At 56.0% G+C, this 15,465-nt stretch overlaps 2 protein-coding genes and 1 pseudogene across 2 annotated transcripts; 1 reads left to right on the forward strand and 2 right to left on the reverse strand.

Annotated features, from left to right (window-relative positions):
• Positions 1-388: 388 nt before the first annotated feature.
• On the forward strand, positions 389-1,612 carry LOC123441501 (annotated as a pseudogene).
• A 564-nt stretch (positions 1,613-2,176) lies between these two features.
• On the reverse strand, positions 2,177-3,932 carry LOC123439540 (aspartic proteinase CDR1-like). The gene has a single exon (XM_045116244.1). The coding sequence runs from the start codon at positions 3,733-3,735 to the stop codon at positions 2,320-2,322; it is 1,416 nt and encodes a 471-aa protein (XP_044972179.1). The 5' UTR covers positions 3,736-3,932; the 3' UTR covers positions 2,177-2,319.
• Positions 3,933-5,524: 1,592 nt separating this feature from the next.
• Positions 5,525-8,599, reverse strand: LOC123441502 (uncharacterized membrane protein YjcL-like). Its single transcript, XM_045117912.1, has 3 exons — positions 8,296-8,599; positions 6,461-7,228; positions 5,525-6,381 (listed from the first exon to the last, which is right to left on the reverse strand). Exons 1-3 carry the CDS (start codon positions 8,597-8,599, stop codon positions 5,525-5,527), a joined length of 1,929 nt encoding a protein of 642 aa, XP_044973847.1.
• Between the last annotated feature and the right edge of the window lie 6,866 nt (positions 8,600-15,465).

Consider the following 15,465-nt stretch of genomic DNA (forward strand, 5'->3'; position numbering starts at 1 on the left):
CTACATATGAATGTATATAGACATATTTTAAAATGGATTCACTCATTTTGTTCCGTATGTAGACCTCTAATGAAATTTTTAAAAAGACTTGCATTTATGAACGAAGGGAGTATTATGGAACGGAGGAGTAAAAGGCGCTGGCGGTCTGAGAACTTGTCTTACGGGTGCACTTAAGTCCCACTACTTGCAAACCGAAAAAATCCATCACAGAACTTGTGTTGCGGGCTTATCTAGGTCACAACCGCCATTTGTACCGGCCGGCTGCCCGGTTTTCTTCGTTCGAGGTCACGCGAGGCGCACGTGTGGGGTTATTTTTGCACAAAAGACCCTGCTCGCTGTGCTAATCAGTTGGGGACGTCTCTGCCTGCCTTCGTTGACCTATTTCCCGATGCGGGAGGCGACTGACAGCGACGCTATGGGTGCGTCGAGCACTCGAGCTGCGACTGGCCTCGCCCTCATGGCCTTCCTCGTCGGCATGCCCCGGTACCGGATCTTCACGGTGCAGGGCAGCAGCGCGCTCCTCGAAATCTTCCGGTGTACGTTGCTGCGATCAGGAACAGGAACCTGCAGCTCCCTGAGAACCCTAACGAGCTATACGAGATCAGCAGAAGCAAAGCTGCTCCTGAGGTGGAGTTCGTGTCCCACAGGGACATGCCATTCAGGTTACGTTCATATTCATTTCCTTCTGCTGGTGTGTGTGGTGCCTACATGCAAATGCAACGATGTTTACTGAACAAGTGTATATGCTCAGGTTCCTGGATAGGGCGGCGATCGTTCAGGCACCGACGGCGGAGACGCCGAGCCCGTGGCGGCAGTGCCGGGTGACACACGTGGAGCACGCCAAGACGGTGTTGGCCATGGTGCCAATCTTCTGTAGCGCCATCATCATGGGCACCTGCCTGGCCCAGTTCCAATACCTTCTCCATCCAGCAGGGCTCCACCATGAACACGTGGGTCGGGAGCTTCCAGATGCAGCCGGCGACGCTGCCCATCATACCGCTGGGCATGCTCATCTTGGTCATGCCCATCTACGAGCACCTCTTCGTGCCCTTCGCCCGCGGCGTCACGGGCCACCCCAACGGCATCCCCTACCTGCAGCGCGTCGGGGTCGGCGTCGTGCTCTCCATCGTTTCCATGTGCATCGCCGTCATCGTGGAGATGTACCGCAAGAAGGTGGCCGTCTAGAACGGCATGCTGGACGCGATCCCCATGGTGCGCCCGTTGCCCATGTCCGTCTTCTGGCTGGCCCCGCAGTAAGGCGTGTTCGGCATCGCTGACATGTTCACCTACATCGGCCTGCTCGAGTTCTTCTACTCGCAGGTGCCGTCCGCGCTCAAGTCCATGTCCACCTACACCGGCCTGCTCGTTGACCTCTTCTTCTGGCTGCTCGCCGTGCTCAGCTTCATCAACTTCCTCAACTATCTCTACTGGGCCAGCTGGTACAAGTACGTCAAGCCCCAGGACGAGGACGAGAATGTCGACGAGCAGCAAGTGTGACCAGTACTCGTATCTCTACCCGACGAGCTCGACGCACCCGCAGCGCCGCCGCCGGTCGCCTCCCGCATCGGGAAACAGGTCAACGAAGGCAGGCAGGGACGTCCCCAACTGATTAGCACAGGGAACAGGGTTTTTTGTGCAAAAATAACCCCACACGTGTGCCTCGCGTGACCTCGAACGAAGAAAACCGGGCAGCCAACCGGTCCAAATGAAGGTTGTGACCTAGATAAGCCCGCAACGCAAGTTCTGTGACGGGTTTTTCGGTTTGCAAGTAGTGGGACTTAAGTGCACCCGCAACACAAGTTCTCATACCGCCAGCGCCTTTTACTCGGAACGGAGGGTATATATGTCAAAATTCGTGTTTATAGTATTTTGTTTCACAATGTTGATGCATTCAACGTCAAGCAAATAGATACCCCTTCTGAATTAGTACTTCCTCCGTTTTTAAATATAAGTTTTTTTATTGATTTCATTATTGAACTACATACGAATATATATAGACATATTTTAGAGTATGGATTCACTCATTTTGTTTCGTATGTAATTCCTATTAAAATGTCTAAAAAAACTTATATTTAAGAACGGATGGAGAATTATTTTTTGCATTGTCATCAATCTATAAGCATTTTTTCGTAAGTGTAGCATTCTTAGTTTTGTCTTACGTCAAACTTTGTAAACCTTGATCATCAATATCATTAGATTTATTATTAATATATATTTTCATATCGTTGATCAAACTTTATAAAGTTTGATTCAGCATAATAACAGAGGGAATGCCAACTGTAATATATACCAGCTGGGCAATGGTGATGCGATATGTAGCTACACAGAGGCGGAGGGTGAGGGGGCGGGGTAGGAACTCGCGCAGGCTGCTGGGGCGAAGGTCACGGTGCCCTTGTCGAGGTCGTACCCAACGTGCATGTTCTGCTGGGCGATGTTCCCGATGATCGACGCCGGAAACTGCTCCGACATCGCCGACACCGCCAAGCACAGCGTCCCCTCCTGCACCTCCACGAACGTGTTCTCCGCCTTCAGCGTGACCGCAGCGCCGCCGCCCAGCCCCACCGTCACGTCAGGGATCATGGCCGCAACCTGCCCCTCCCGCACCCCGCTCACGTCGAAGCAGAGCGGCAGGAGCCTTTCTAGCGACTGCGCGGGCGGGAGCTTGATCCGCCCGGTCAGCTCCTTCACCAGCGGGTCTACAAGCGCCTCCGGGAGGAATGTGAGCGTCGTGCCGGAGTCGACGATGAGGGGGGACCGGTCCGGCGCCTCGAAGGTCTTGTTCCCGACCTTGACGGACCGGAGCTCGACGATGTAGTATGCCTTCACTTGGGATGGGATCAGCGGCGTCGTCACCGCGCCCGGGTCGGTGACGGCGGCGCGGGGGCCGAAGTTGAGCGCGGAGGAGGCCTTGACGGAGTAGGGCACGAGGCAGTAGGAGAACCTCCGGCCCAGCGAGGTGTCTGCGCCGAGCTGACTGACGAGGGAGAGGTCGCCGCCGCCGAGGCCGACGAGGCCGTCCCCGACGGACGAGCCGACGAAGGTCGTGGAGCAGCCGAAGTTGACGTTGGCCACGCGCGTCGTCGTCCCATCGCCGCGGGCGCCCGGGGCGTCGGCGAAGGTGAAGGTCTCTGTGGAGAGGACGCCGCTCGTGTGGGAGCCGTCGCCGTAGGAGTATGAGTACCTGCACTTGGAGTCGGCGCCGCAGGATGCTTCGGGCAGCTCGCTGCACGCGACGGAGTCGCAGTCCACGAGGCGGAACGTCGTCGATTTGGAGGGGTCGAACTGGACGCCCGGCGGCTGCGCGTCCGCGTCACGGGCGGCCGCCAGACCGGGGCCGTCGCCTCCGTAGCTGCAGTTGAGCCAGATGAGGTCGCTGCCGGTGTCGGCGATGGCGACCATCCTGGTGGGCGGCGTGCCTATGTTCACAGCCATCAGGTACTCGAACGGCGTGGACGTGAGCTCGGACACGAAGCCGTCAGCCGATGGCGCGTCGACGCGGACGTAGGAGCGCGAGAGCGCCGCGGCGCGTACCGTGGAGCGCCGAGCGGCCTCCAGCACGCGGGCGGGCGCGGTGAGCGAAGGGTCGTGGAACGGCGACCTGGCCGAGTCACGGTGGATGAACTCCACGCTAAACCCATCGCCGCCGCTGCCGACGTACGCCGTGCACGCGCACAGCTGCGCCGTCAGGACGACGCCGACGAGCAGGAGAGCGCGGGATACCATCGTCCCAGGCATTGTGTCCTAGCTTAAATCCCAAGGATCAGCTCTACTGGGGTTTGCTTTGCTGCTGCTGCTGCGATGCAGAGGGCAGTATTAATAGGCGAATTTGCGTGAGATTATAGTGGTAGATGGTTAATGGGGAGACGAATGTGGTAAGCCGTCACATGATTTGAAGTCATGAGCTGCTGAGTGCCATTTGGCAGCTCGCTGCGTTATGGTAATTACGTGCTGCACTACGCATGGAATCAAGGTACGTACGTAGATCGTGCGGTTTCCACTGCTCTTTTTGCGTATGAAACTGAAGGCTTTTGAAGGCGGCCACTAATTCGTGGCAAGAGATGACGATGAGTAATTAGCAATTGCCAATCTTGTAGCCAATCTTGTAGAAGAAGTATTATCTCCGGAAGGTGGGCCACTCGAGTGGCAAGAAGAGGAAGTGATCGATTGCTTGGTGCAACCGGCCACCCTGGAAAACTGTAGTGATTGATCTCCCGTTTGAGCTTCCTTTTATCTACGTCTCGCTCTTCATGCCGGGCTCATTCGGTGATTCCATTCAATTTCATTCCGCAGTTTTTCTGCAGCAAATATGCATTCCGTTACACTTTTTTTAGCTACTGGTACAAATGCCCGTGCGTTGCATCGGGCTAGAAAAAAAATGTAAAACCTACTTGAATTATTACAAAAGGATTTTTTATTACAAAATCATGCGCCCCTCCCCCGCACGCCCGCCCGCCCGGGGCATGGCCGGCGTCGACCCCTTCGAGCAGGCCAGGAAGGCGATGTCCCTGCGGACCCGTTCGAGGGCGAGGAGACGGCGTCCAGGGCGCCCACCCTGCCCGCGCGCCTCGTCAGCTGGTCGGGCCCCAGCGACCGGCGCAAGAAGCACAAGAAGCTCGAGCTGGGGCGAGCGGCGCGAGCAGGCCAGTGGCGCGGCGAGCGGGGGAGGAGGCACGACGCGGCGAGCGGGCCGACCAGGAGGAGGCGGGTGAGAGTGCGAGCGAGGCATTGATTGACCGCGAGACGTGGGGCAATTAGCGCTAACGAAAACTGGCTAGTTTCGTTAACGGCATTTTTAGATTCTTGATTAAGTGATTAGACGGTTGAGATTGTGATTTGAATCTGCCCTCTCGTGCTTATATTAGTAGAGATTCGTTCTCTCTTGTTGTTTTTCTTTTTTCTCGTTGACGCGGACCTTTTCTTAAATCGTGAAATATTTTTGTTCACCTAATTCGAAAAATGTTCATCTAATTCAAAAAGTGTTCATTAAATTATAATTCTGTTCACCGTATTCATAATTTGTTGACATAATTTAAAAATGTTCATCCAATTCAAAAAATGTTCACCCAACTTTGAAAAAGTCCGTCCAATTTATAAAAAAAACTGTTTTTGAATATAGAATTTGTTTATCAAGTTACAAAAATGTTTGTCTTATTGAAAATTTGTTCGGCATAATTTTTCAAAGTTTCATCAAATCCAAAAAGAATCATCCATTTTTTTAAATTTCATCCGATTTTTTCAGAAAATGTTCTTGAATTGAAAAATTCTTCATCAAGTTAAAAACATGTTCATCAAATTCAAAAATTGTTTTCCTCCTAAAAAATTGCTCATCAATATCCAAATTCAGGAACATATTTTGAAATCATGAACATTTTTTCAAATTTGTTAAAATTATTGAAATTCAAAGACATTTTTTTGGCTCCACGAACATGTCCCCAAAAAGCAATGGAAGAGAGGGGTGCTGCTAGTAATCAGAGCTCACCTCCCTGGTGGTTCAGTGACAACATGACTCACGGAGTGCATTGCGTTACATGTGCTTGAGGACAAACATGCCGAAGGCGATGCCGAGGAAGGTGGCGATGGCGATCCCAAGGATGCCGGCCAGGATCCCGGGAACCACCAGGGAGGCCCAGCCCTTGGTGGTGGCCATCCCGCAGGCGGTGGTCGGGCCGCCGACGTTGGCGTTGGACGCGATGAGCACGAGCTTCCTCTCCATCCCCAGCATCCTCCCGGCGCCCATGATCACCATGAGGTGCATGGCGATCTGCACGAACGCGAACGCCAAGATGCCGGGCGCCGTGTGGACGACGTTGCGGATGCTGCCGTTGGCCCCCACCACGGCGAAGAACACCTGCATGAGCACCATGGCCATGGCCTCGCCGGCGGGGGCGAGCCTGCCGATGCGGGACGGGAACAGCGTCGCCAGCGCCACCACGATCGCCGTGATGCAAGGGAGGCCGCCGCCCTGTACGCCCATCAGGGTTGCCATGTGCTTGCCCGCTCTGCATATCGCGAACGACAGGACCATCGTCGTCGCGCTCTCCAGGACCGGCAGCCTGTCGCCGCCGACGGCACCGGCAGCCGGAGCGGGCTCGCCGTTCGCGTTGGCTGCTTTCGGTTTCGGGTGCGGAGCCTCTTCGGTGGAGATCTTGGCGGCTAGCGCGAAGAGCGTGGTGAAGTAGAGCGCGCAGATGACGTTGTCGGCGGCCAGCCCTGCCGCCAGCACCGACGGGGTCACCTGCAGGGCCTCCGCGACGGCGACGTAGTTGATGGCTCCTCCGATGTGCCGGCTCATGAGCGCCGCCGCGATCTTGCAGCGGTCCTGTCCGAGGGACCGCATCGGGACCAGCACGAACGCCACCACCGTGCCCGCCGTCGTCGCCACTGCCAGCCCAAGATCCACGGACGGCCATTAGCTATAGCTAGCCGACGGCCACCGGAACTGCAGATCGACGAAGCGTACCGGATCCGAGGAGGAAGGCGAGGAGGAGGGCGCCGGAGGAGCGGAGGACGCGGCGGAGGTCGGCGCGGAAAAGGAGCAGCGGGACGGCCAGCGGGAGCTGGTAGTCGAGGACCACGCGGTAGGCGGGGGCGTCGGCGGTGACGAGGCTGGCCGTGCTGGCGGCCAGGCCGAGCAGCACGGTCACCAGCGCGCCGCTCAGCGCCTTGCCCGCGCCGGTGCTTTTCTCGGACCAGACGCCCAGCGCGGTCGCCGACAGGAGCACCGTCCAGTTGCCCCAGTGGTCGGAGGCCGGGACCAGCGGGAGGCCGCAGGGCGGCAGGGCTCGGGGGAGGCGCCGGCGTGCTGCAACAGCTAGGCGGGGGACAAGAGCGGTGCGGCCGGCTACGGCGGGGGAGAGAGAAGAGGGGTGGCGGGTTGAGACTCGGAAGTGTGGGGACACGACCACGAAGGCGGCCGTCGCCGTCGCCGTGCACGAGGTCGCCGACGAGGCCGAGCACGCCGCCGCGGTCACCGGGGACGAGGTCGTCGTCGCTCTGCCCTCTCCTTTCGAGGCCGATCGGTCGAGATGTACCAGGCGATCCCGTATAGCGCGGGCCGGCTGCCGGCGTGGCCGCGGCGGTCCGAGAAGGCCGAGGCCGAGGGCGCGGGCGGCCAGGAGGGCGCGCCGGCGAGGGGCGACGGCGGGGAGGCGGGGAGGCGGGCGGTGGTGGAGAGCCCGGTGCTGGTGGTGGGGAGGCGGGGAGGCGGGCGGTGGCGGAGAGCCCGGTGCTGGTGGTGGGGAGGCGAGGGTGATTGCGAGGGGGTTCACGTAAAAATGAAATGTTTTTTAACTCACAAAAGGACCGCGGGTTGAATAGCCGAAAACATAAGGACTTTTTTACAAAACCGCCAGCGACGTACGGCAGAAGCGATCCGTGGTTTATTATTAGGGGAGATATATAATAAGAGTGATTTTCATTGTTCAATGTTCAAAGGTACGTGCAACAGATAGATACAGTACATCCGATGAGCCAAACAAAACGAGAAGTCTCGGCTGATAAAACGCTCTGAACTAAATTATGGGCATCTAATTTTTTTTATTTTTTTTGAAAGTTCCAGCTGATGGCTGACATATATTGGAATAGCAGATAGCAGAGCGGGAATACAAATAGGAGGGCTGATCAAAAGATCAAAAGACATAACTGGAAAAGCTTCCGAAAAAGAAGTGGAAAAAAAGGTAGCATGGTACAGGCGCCGGACTCCTCACGTTATTTCCCCAAACGGGTGTTTAAGGAAAACTGCTCCTGCTTGCCTCCAAAACTCAAGCGTTGTTGTGATGGAGGTGGATATATTTGCTGCTCTTACTGTTTTGTTTCTAAAAGTGCACTCATTTCTTTCCTTCCAAATTTCTGACAGGATCAGCACGATCATTGTTCTGGTGCCTTTTTTGTACTCCGGTCTTGCCTTGCTTATCATCTTGGAAATGATCTCTCTGGTGGATTTTTTGTGTGTCCAAATTGTTGGGCTTAGTGAGGCACATCCGATGCGAGATGCCGCCTCCATCCATACTGTTGTTGCCACGTTGCACTCCCAGAAAAGATGAGCTGCTGATTCTAGATTTCTTAGGCATAACTGGCAGAAGTAACCGTTTTGCCATCCCCTCCTTTGTAATCTGTCGTTGCACCATAGCCTATTTTTTGTCAGCAGCCATATGAATATCTTGAGTCTTTGCGGTGCCCAAGTTTCCCATATAAACTTGCTAATTTCTGATGCTGTGCGTCCTAGGAATTGAGCTTTGTATGCTGAGTTGGCAGTGTAAATCCCCGAGGCCTCATGTCTCCATTTGATTTTGTCACTTGAGTGCTCTATGAGCTGGACGTCCGTGTCCTGAATCCACCTGTGCAGGCGGAGGACCTCCGCCCAAAGGTGCGTGGTATCTCCGTGTGCAAGGTCGGCTATCCATGTGTTGCCTTGTAGCGCCTCTTTTACAGACCTATTTTTTCTACGTGAGTGCCTGAACAACGTCGGGTATGCCGTCTTTAGCGCCCCCGAACCTGTCCAGGGGCAGTTCCAGAAGGAGGTCGTGGCCCCATCCCCCAGGGTAACCGTCGTGGAGGCGCTGAAAAGAGCTCTGTCATCGTCGTCGCATGGCAGCTGCATGTCGTTCCATGGCCTTTGTGGACTCGTCCAGGACAGCCATAGCCATCTTAGCCGAAGCGCTCTGGAGAAGCGATGCATATCCATCACTCCTAGCCGACCGCTCTCCGTTGGAGAGCATACTATTGGCCAGCTAACTTTGCATTTTCCTTCGCTGATTTCTTCTTCGTGTGCCCATAGGAAGCGGCGCCTAACCTTGTCTATCTCGTCGAGAAATTTTTTGGGCGCTCGCAGGACAGATAGGGCGAAAGTTGGCAGTGCGGTGAGTACGCTGCGAACTAGTACCCGTCTCCCTGCGATGTTCAGTAGCTTCCCTTTCCATCCTGCTAGTTTAGCCCTAATCCTATCTAGGATGAATTGAATGTGTACCAATCGGATCCTGTCAAGGGTGAGTGGTAGTCCTAGATACTTTACCGAGAAACCTACCCTCTCCCCTCCGAAAGCTGCAAGCACAGCGTCTAGGTCTAGGTCTTCACAGCGTATTGCCGAGACAGTAGACTTTGCAGGGTTGATATGAAGACCCGTGACATTTCGAAAGTCTCTTAGGATGCCCATAATCAAGTCGATTTCTTCCCGTATGGGGTTTGCGAAAATGACGACATCATCCGCATAGAGGCTGAGCCGTAGCGAGATATCTCTGCCCGACAGTGGCTGGAGCATGTGCATCTCGGTGGCTCTACACAGGAGCCTGTGCATGGTGTCGATGGCTAGGATGAATAAGAGGGGGGACAGCGGGTCTCCCTGTCGCAGGCCCCTTTTGTGCCAGATAGGTCTGCCCGCGGAGCCATTTAGCATGACTGCAGACGACGCAGAGCTAAGGAGGAGCGCTATCCAGTCCCGCCATCTTGCTGGAAACCCTAGGTGCTGCAGTAGTTCTAAGAGGTATTCCCAGGAGACGTTGTCGAAGGCTCTTGCGATATCTAGCTTCAGCAGTAGCGCGGGGGTCTTGTTTCGATGGAGAGATCTAACGGCATTTTGTACGTAGAGGAAACTGTCTTGCGTTGACTTGGCACACAAGAAAGCTGATTGTGCTGGTGAGATTAAGATGTCGATGACCGTAGCCAGCCTTCTCGAGAGGACCTTAGCTATAAGCTTGGAGATCGAGTGAATTAGACTTATCGGTCTGTAGTCCTGCACCTCGGATGCTCCTTCCTTTTTTGGCAGAAGAACTATCATGGCGGAGTTAAGCTTGGAGAAGTCTCCGCTAATCAGGTGATAGAAACTATGAAAAGCCTGCATAACGTCGTCCTTAATTTGAGGCCAACACGCTTTGAAGAAAGTCCCCGTGAAACCATCCGGTCCCGGCGCCTTCCCCGAAGGTGATGCCTTGACCGCGTCCCACACTTCCCCTTATGTGAATGGGTTGTCTAAACCTCTCCCCTAAACTGATGGTAGATCTAATGAAGCCCAGTCTATTGTGATGGTGTGGGTAGCTTTCTTCCCTAACCCTTCGTTGAAATGCCTATAGACGACTTCTTCTTTGTGCTGGTGTGTCGTAGCTATGCCGTCGCCAACCTTTAAGGTGTGGATGAAATTTTTTCGCCTCCTTGCTCTCATCTTGATGTGGAAGAATTTTGTTCCCGCGTCGCCCAGCCGCAACCATGTGAGTCTAGATGCCTGCCGCCGTCGTGCACGCTCGACCGCGGCGAGGCCGAGCATACATAGCTTGAGTAGCTTTCTAAGGTCAAATTCTGCGTCAGAAAGACGCCTGCTCTCTTGCGCTACGTCGAACCTAAGGACTAATTCGGCCGCCATGTGGAATTGTAGTTTTGCATCACTGAAAAAGGCTTTGCTCCAAATCTTCAGGTCCCGTGCAGTGCGCGTCATCTTTGTGATGAGACGACGAAAGGCGCAGGTAGACTGCTCTATTCCAAGCCCGTTCAACCGTGTCGTGGAACCGCGGGAACCTAGGCCAGAAACTTTCGAATTTGAACATGGCCGGGCGTGGAGTTGCTCTTGTGTCAGTGAGAACTAGCGGGCAGTGATCGGAGGTGGCCGTGGATGCCGCATGCAGTGACGCCGAGGGGAATCGGCATTCCCATGGAAGGTTGTAGAAGAACTTGTCGATGCTTACTAGCGTCGGGTTTTGTCGCTCGTTGCTCCACGTGTAGCGGCGGTTTCTACATCTAATTTCCTTCAAACCGGCGGCGTCGATGGCCTGCCTGAATTTTCCCATTAGCCTCCGGTTGAGGTTTAGGTTATTTTTATCCCTAGCCTCGTAAAAAAGGTTGAAATCGCCGTTTATAAGCCACGGCTCCGCTGGAGGTGGCGTAGAGAAGGATAGCTTGAGGAGGAAAGCCTCCTTTCGGGCGTCGTCCGCTGGTCCGTAGACCGAGGATAGCCAGAAAGGTTGGCTCTGGCCTAGCAAGGTGACCTTGGCAGTGATAGCAAAAATTCCTACAGCATGCGAAACTATTGTAGCAAGCTCTCTATTCCATAGGATTGCCGCCCCGCCGCTCGTGCCGATCGTTGGGAGGGCGATGCATTCTGTGAGTTGGGTTCCTCCTATCTCCTGCACGAGCTGTGGAGTCCATGTGTCTATCTTCGTCTCCTGGAGGCATAGAATTGCAGCTCGCAATGATTTTGCCATCTCACACACTGATGCCATCTTTGCTGGTTGGTTAAGTCCTCTTACATTCCAGCACATAATCGGTAGTAGCTTATCACTCATGGGAGAAACTAACAAAGCTCCGGTGACTACATCTACTTGGCCTTGGGCCCAAAACAAACACCTCCAACATAACCGGGGATCGCCGTCGCCCACCAATAGGCCCCAAGCTGCGACGGCGATAGGATACAGCCTCGCTAACCTTACACAGAGAAATGAAACCTAGCTCTAACCGGCTACCCGCCGGTCGCCACCGAAGTAGTACAAGGATAACTCTTAACATGACTAGACTACGGCCTTCTCGGCCACTCCGTTGGGGCCGGCCATGCGAGCCATGACCGTCAGGGCCTACCCGTCAAGGCGGGTGAGCTTGGCGATGACCGCAATGTCACTGTCTAAGAGAGGCTCGTCGAAGCGTCGAATAAGGGCCTTTGCTACGTCTTTTTTCATCTTCTCCCTCGGTCCTAGTAGACCTAGCTCCTTCACGAGGCGGAGGGAGGCCCGCTGCGCGACCGGGATGGTGGACGTGTTCGCTGCCTGCCTCGCGCTGTGCTTGGTCGGAGTAGCCTGCGCCCTGCTCTTCGGCGGAGGCACGGACCGCCTGGTGGGGCCACGGCCAGCAGAGGAGGCCTGCATTCGCGGAAGAGGCGAGGCTCCTTGCTGCCGCTCGCCTCCACGAGCTCGAGCTGGCTCACGCGGCCGGTGACCGCTCACAGCTGGACCTCCATCGTGCGCGCGGAGGAAGGAGTTGCCCTGTTGAAGTGTCCGTAGTCCGACAGCGTGGGGCTGAAAGCATCTAGTTGCAACGCCTCTCCCGCGGCCTCGAGAAGGGATCCCTCGTCGAACTGCAGCGGCTCGACCAGTACTGCGTCGGCGGCCGCCTGCACGTCGGCTGCCATGCCGTCGACGGGGGAGGTCATCGGCGGCTTCTTTGCCGTTTTGAAGAACTCATCCACCGGGTCCTTGCCCCTGGCCTCCTCGTCAGCCTCCCGCGCCTGTGCTGGCCTGGCAGTGGGTGGCGGTGGAGGCCTTGACCTGCCCCGCTTCGCAGGGAGCCGCCTCCCCACCGAAGCCCTCTCTCGCCGCGGCGTCGGCCGGAGGAGTCCCGCGACCGGCGTCTTGGCGCGGGAGAGCGGCTGCGCTGCCGTGGAGCCGGTGGTTGTGGAGGGACCACCGAAGCGCGGCTGCGACGGAGAAGGACGTCCTTCCAGGAGCGCTGCTCTCCCCCCTCGGGTCACCATCCCCGTCACCGTCCTGCTCCCGTCCGCCGCGAGCCATACCCCGGCAGCCGACGCTGGCCACCGGCGCGCGAGCCTGGGTCTTCTTCCTTCCCCCACGCTGGCCGTCCTCGGTCCCCATCGTCCAAGACGCGGGCGCGACCGCCGGGAAGGGAGCGGCCTCGCTGTTCGAGTCGGAGAACGGGATTCCGCTCCGCCCGAAGTGGGAAGAACGGGGGGACGGCGGAGTCCAGTCTTCTACCCGATCGACGTGGATGATCATGGAGTACTCGGCCATGGCAGGAGGTGGAGCTACTCTTCTGTCTGGTGGGGAGAACCCACCCATCTCCTCGACGCGGCCTGCTCCCCTCGGCAGGACCCCGAGGGAGTGCTTGGTGGGAATGTTTCCGACACCGTCGATCCAAACCCAGCACGCAAACGTCTTGGTGTGGCCGCGCTCGAGCGTCCTGCTGTCGAGGCGATCAACCCTGACCCGCCTCCCGAGGATCTCCTCTGCCCCCTCAACTGACCAGTAGTGCATGAGGACGCCCTCGATGACGACCCAGACATGGAGCAGCAGCGAGCCGAAAGAGGCGTGGTCGTGCTCGTGCCAGGAGGCGACGTTGAAAACGGCTCCGTCGACCCGGATGGAGGCCCGACGCACCGCGTTCACCTGGTGTGCCGGCTGGGTGAAGAGCACCAGGTAGTGCTCCGGGTGGTGTGCCGTGACGCGCAGCGAGTGCTCGGGCACGGCGAGCTGCGCCTCCAGGGCCCTCCCCACCGCCATGGGGGACGAGGCGTTGACGCCGTCGGCTGCAGTCAGGGTGACGGCGTGGCTTCTAAGGAAGAAGATGGCCTGGTCTACGGCCGGCGAGGGAACGGCCACCGAGCGGCTCTCCCTAGGCCGCCTCGTTGGGTCGACGTGTTGCAGCATCGCAGGCTTCAGCGGTGGCATGGGTGAGATAACCGGAGGCGGTGGGAAACGGGCGCGCGCGTGCAGCGGCTGGCCAGGAGCGGGCGGGCCGAGCCGGCTGCGAGCCGAGACGGGCGCCCCCGGAGGGAGGTGGCGCTGTGGGCAGTTCCTAGCTATGTGGCCGGCTCTTCTGCAGAGAACGCAGTGTATCGGGTCTCTGCACTCTGCCCTGCGGTGTTTGCTACTGAGGCACCGAAAGCATCTGCCCCTGAACTGGCTTAAGAAGGCGGACGGCGCTGGCCTGCCTGCAGCTAAGCCCGAGGGGCGGACCGGCCTATTCCCCGCACGGTGCTGCTCGGCGACCGTCGGGTCTGACGAGGCGCCATGTCCCCTCCGGCGGACGACCTCTGACCACTGCCCAACCTTCCCCGAAATGGCAAGCGGCGGGGCGACGACTATGGACTTGAGGCGATGGGACGGCAGAGGCGCCGCAGCGACCGCGGGGTCCGAGCACGGCTCAGAAGCGGCGGGCCCTGAGGAGGGCGTCATCGGCCGGACCGGCGGGTGCGAGAGCGCAGACGTGGGGGCCGCGCTAGGACCGGGGTGGAATGGGGGTGGGCTTCTCTGCACCGGCGAGGAGCATTCACCCCTCAGCAGGATTCGCGGCGGCGTGGGTGGATCTCGCGAAGACCGAGAAGCCGGAGAAGCCGGAGGAGGAGACGTGGCCCGACCCGCGGATCCCGCCCCGCGCGAGCCGACCGCGCCGGCAGGCGAGCGACCGGGGGATCCCGACGAGTACCTCGGGGCCATGAAGGCTGGTGGTTGGCCGCCGCGGCCGGAGTGGCCCGCGGCGCGGAGGGGTGGAGGAGGGGCTCTCTAGCTCATGCAGTCCAGCGTTGATAGCACCTTCAACGTGGAGCGAAGCCGGTCGCCATATGAAGACGTCACAGGGCGTCCCTCCATGGGCATCTAAATTCGAGGGACGGTTTTTTTCGTGGACAAAGATCACGTCCTTGAATTCATTCTAACTTTCTCGAACCTCCCTGGTCACCGAGCTATAATGGCATTCGTCGATTCCCTTTACCACCACATGAGCTAGAGATTTTATACTCTTCCAAATTTCCAATGCATGGCGTGAGGTCTGCACCAGGGGAGAGCAGCCCGCCATAGAACCCTCCTCGTGCTGGTTACATGAAATTCAATGTGGACGGATGGCCGATCAGCTCGTGCTTTTGATAATCTAACTCATCCTGCAACGTTATATAGAGGCATACAAAGCATCTTCGGGCACAGAAAAATTGCATACCGTTACATGGATGATGGATCATGAACATCATTTTTTTTAGGGGATCATGAAAACCATGTCATATGCAGTTGGATAAAATATATGTGATGGTTTTCGGGACCTCCTAAGGCTGGTTGTAATGGATAGCACCATACTTTTTTCTAATAATAAATCACGAAGTGCTTCTGTCGTACGTCACTGAAATTGTCCCTAATGTTCGCATGAATTTACCCCCTATGCCACCAGTAAGTGAAAAGAACGGTTTGTTTTTTTCTGTTAAAACCCGCGCTGTCCTTGGTGCATTTCGAGGGAGCGACCTGGTTCGAATCCCTCACACTCTTATAATATTTTTTGCATTATTTCTTCAATTTTCATCAACATAGAAAAGTAGCTGGGCTGCACAATGTTACTGTGTCGGCCCAACTACTCAGTTTTGCAACGTTTTGTTTTCTTTTTTAACAAATCAAATGCTTTAAAAAATTATATCTTTCAAACCTTAACTTTAAATTAAACATTTAATTTATGAGAAATCCTTAGAAAAATGTATACGCTCCAAAGATGCTACTATCATGTATGTTAATTATTTTTAAAATCATGTTTAGGATGCACTCTTAAAAATTCCTATTATATATAATTTCTATCCTTTTAAATTTACTAGAAAGAATAGTTTTATGTTTAGGACTAACCACATTCAAACGCTTTTTCGTTGTATGAGCACTCAGGTCACTGTCGGTAACATAAATGTGATGCCATTCGGAATAAAAAGACGTGGGTATATTAAGGTCTTGAGTCATGGTTATTGGGTTAAGAATGCATGTTATTTTCTATTCCATTGCAACGCACGGG

This window comes from Hordeum vulgare, chromosome 3H, assembly GCF_904849725.1.
Source record: "Hordeum vulgare subsp. vulgare chromosome 3H, MorexV3_pseudomolecules_assembly, whole genome shotgun sequence".
Taxonomy (NCBI): Eukaryota; Viridiplantae; Streptophyta; class Magnoliopsida; order Poales; family Poaceae; genus Hordeum; species Hordeum vulgare.